Genomic DNA, 2,676 nt, shown 5'->3' on the forward strand with positions numbered 1-2,676 from the left:
CTGGAGGCTGGAGCAGCCTCAGCACAGATAACCTGTTTGCTTTGTCCTCTGGCCAACCCCAACAGGAAAATCCAGTTCCTTGGAGATCCCTAACAAGGGGAAGGTAGGAGGGGTTGGGCTGTGGAAGCCCCTCGTGTCCTGGGTGAGGAGGAGGAGGAGGAGGAGGAGGAGGAGGAGGAGGGTGTCACAGGGGAAGGCTCAGCAGCCTTTAATCCCTGCTCTGCACTGCTCAGGGATGAGTTTTGGTGCCGGTTCTGTTGGATGAAGGTTGTTTCAGATTCCCTGGAAGTGGCTGAGGGAACCTGGCACTGTGAGTCAGGGAAGAGCCGGAGGCTCCCGAGGAGGGAGGTGGTTGGTCAGGTCTGGGATCCTTGGGGCCTTGTCAGCTTTTTGGGAAGTGCAGCTTGGTGGTTGCTCTGCTGGATGATGGGATTGTCCATGGAGACAATTCCTGCAGGAGCTGGGCAAAGCCGAAACTCTCTCCCTGACAGGGCCTAAAGTTTCTCCTGAGCTTGTAAGTTTTTTGCTACGAATTTTCCCTTCTCCTTGAAGGGAAATGCTCGAGTCCAGGAGGGAATGAGGCCTTGCAGTTCCAAATAAGCATCCCAGGCAAACAGTGGGACACAGGGAATAAAGCAAACCCCCTGTTTCTCTGGACTCAGGGCCTCATTCCAGTTGGATCCCTGCAAGGCCTGACCTCGAGGGATCCACTCCAGGTGTAATTCCAGTCCTGAACATGGTTTTCCTGTTGCAGGGAGGCTCCATATGTTGTTTTGGTGGCAACTGTGGAGATTTGGGAAATAAAACTGAGAAGGAAACGAGGTGCTGCTTGTTGGATTGCTGATTTCCCAGTGTGACAGGATATTTCACCTTCTGCTAATGCCAGGAATGTCCCTGGGATGGGACAGCAGGCTCTGCCTGGAAGCAGTACCTGGGAAACTGGGTGAAGAGGCAAAACTGTCTTTAATTGCACCTAATTAAGGTGGTGCTTGATGGTTTGGGTGCTCCCAGTCAGGGAGGACTGGGACGGTTTCAGAACCGGCCCTGGTTTTATGGGAATAAATTCCACGACTCCCAAGGGCTCCCAGCTCGGGAGCCTTCTGCCAGCACCACATTCCCTTGAAATGTAGGGCTGGTGAAGGTGGAAGATGCAGGGTCACTGAAGACACTGTGCTGGTTGTCTGGGGTGTGACAGCTCCTCCTGTGTCCCGTGCAGGCTCCTCTCCAAGATCCTGATGGAATGTGAAGACGCGGATGAGATCGAGTACCTGGTGGACGGCTCCTGGTGTCCCATCCGAGCTGAGAAGGAGAGGAGCTGCAGCCCCCAGTGCCCAATCTTAGTTCTAGGTGAGTCTCCATGGGGATAAAGGCTTGAAATCCCTGTAGGAAATCACAGAATTCCGGAATGATTTGGGTTGGAAGGGACTTTCCAGCCCATCCAGTGCCACCCCCTGCCATGGGCAGGGACACTTCTCACTATCCCAGGTTGCTCCAACCTGGCCTTGGACACTTCCAGGGATGGGGCAGCCACAACTTCTCTGGAAAATCCATTTCAGTGCCTCACCACCTTCCCAGGGAATAATTCCTTCCCAATATCCCACCTGCCCTCTGGCAGTGGGAAGCCATTCCCTGTGTCCTGTCCCTCCAGCCCTTGTCCCAAGTCCCTCTCCAGCTCTTCTGGAGCCCCTTCAGGCCCTGGAAGGGGTTTAAGGTCTCCTTGGAATCTTTTCTTCTCCATCCTGGCCTTGGACACTTCCAGGGATGGAGCAGCCACAGCTTCTCTGGGAATTCCATTCCAGGCCCTCCTCATCCTCACAGGGAGGAATTCCTTCCCGATATCCCACCCAAATTTCCCCTCTTTCACTTTGAAGCCATTCCCTGTGTCCTCTCCCTCCATCCCTTGTCCTAAGTCCCTCTCCAGCTCTCCTGGAGCCCCTTTCGGCCCTGGAAGGGGCTCTCAGGTTTCCCTGGAGCCTTCCCTCCTCCATGCTGACCATCCAGGAGCGTTGGATCATCCCCTGCCCCGTGTTTCACTCCCTCCTCTCTCCCCCCACCCTCTCCAGGCTCCTCGGATGTGAACGGGCTCCTTCCCCCCCCCGCCGGCAACGGCGAGAACGGCAAAGCCCCCGCGGATGTCGTGGATTTAACACTGGACAGCTCATCCTCCGAGGAAGAGGAGGAGGAGGACGAGGAAGAGGATGATGACGACGAGGGACCCCAACCCAAACGACGCTGCTCTTACGAGAAAGGTTTAGTCTCTGCCTGCTGACGTGGCTCCGCATCCCGACGGACACACTTGAATACTCTGGTGCTTATTAAACTGGAGGAAAGGGGGAGAAACGTCCTCTCCCACCTCATCTCCCTCCCTCCCTCATCTCCTCTGACTTTCCTATTCCGAATTATTCATTAAAACGAGAGAGAAAAAAAAAAAGAAAAAAAAAACCACAAAACGCGACAAAAAAAAAAACAAAAACAAACCACAAACAAACCATTTTGAGCTGCTTCTTGGTTGGAAAACGACCCCACTCAGAGCCTGACCCTGAACTGGAGCCTGAAGGAAGGAAAGTGTCTTAAGCCAGGCAGGATCCTCCCTCCCCTGGATGCCAGGATCAAGGGAGTTCACCTGCACACCTCCAGGACACCCAGCCCTGCATCTCCAAAGCCGTGGGCAGTTTG

General features: G+C 54.5%; 1 protein-coding gene across 1 annotated transcript; it reads left to right on the forward strand.

The window, feature by feature from the left end:
* The first annotated feature begins 1,150 nt into the window (after nucleotides 1-1,150).
* On the forward strand, nucleotides 1,151-2,437 carry LOC113980698 (E3 SUMO-protein ligase PIAS4-like). Its single transcript, XM_027707902.1, has 2 exons — nucleotides 1,151-1,347; nucleotides 2,064-2,437. The coding sequence occupies exons 1-2, from the start codon at nucleotides 1,236-1,238 to the stop codon at nucleotides 2,267-2,269; spliced, it is 318 nt and encodes a 105-aa protein (XP_027563703.1). The 5' UTR covers nucleotides 1,151-1,235; the 3' UTR covers nucleotides 2,270-2,437.
* The last annotated feature ends 239 nt before the right edge of the window (nucleotides 2,438-2,676 follow it).

Source organism: Neopelma chrysocephalum, unplaced genomic scaffold (assembly GCF_003984885.1).
Source record: "Neopelma chrysocephalum unplaced genomic scaffold, ASM398488v2 Primary Assembly neopelma1_94990, whole genome shotgun sequence".
NCBI classification, from domain to species: Eukaryota; Metazoa; Chordata; class Aves; order Passeriformes; family Pipridae; genus Neopelma; species Neopelma chrysocephalum.

Coding starts and splice junctions, on each gene's coding strand:
- LOC113980698 (XM_027707902.1), top strand. CDS start 1,236: ATGGAATGTGAAGACGCGGATGAGATCGAGTACCTGGTGGACGGCTCC. Junction 1,348..2,063: donor GTGCCCAATCTTAGTTCTAG/GTGAGTCTCCAT, acceptor CACCCTCTCCAG/GCTCCTCGGATGTGAACGGG.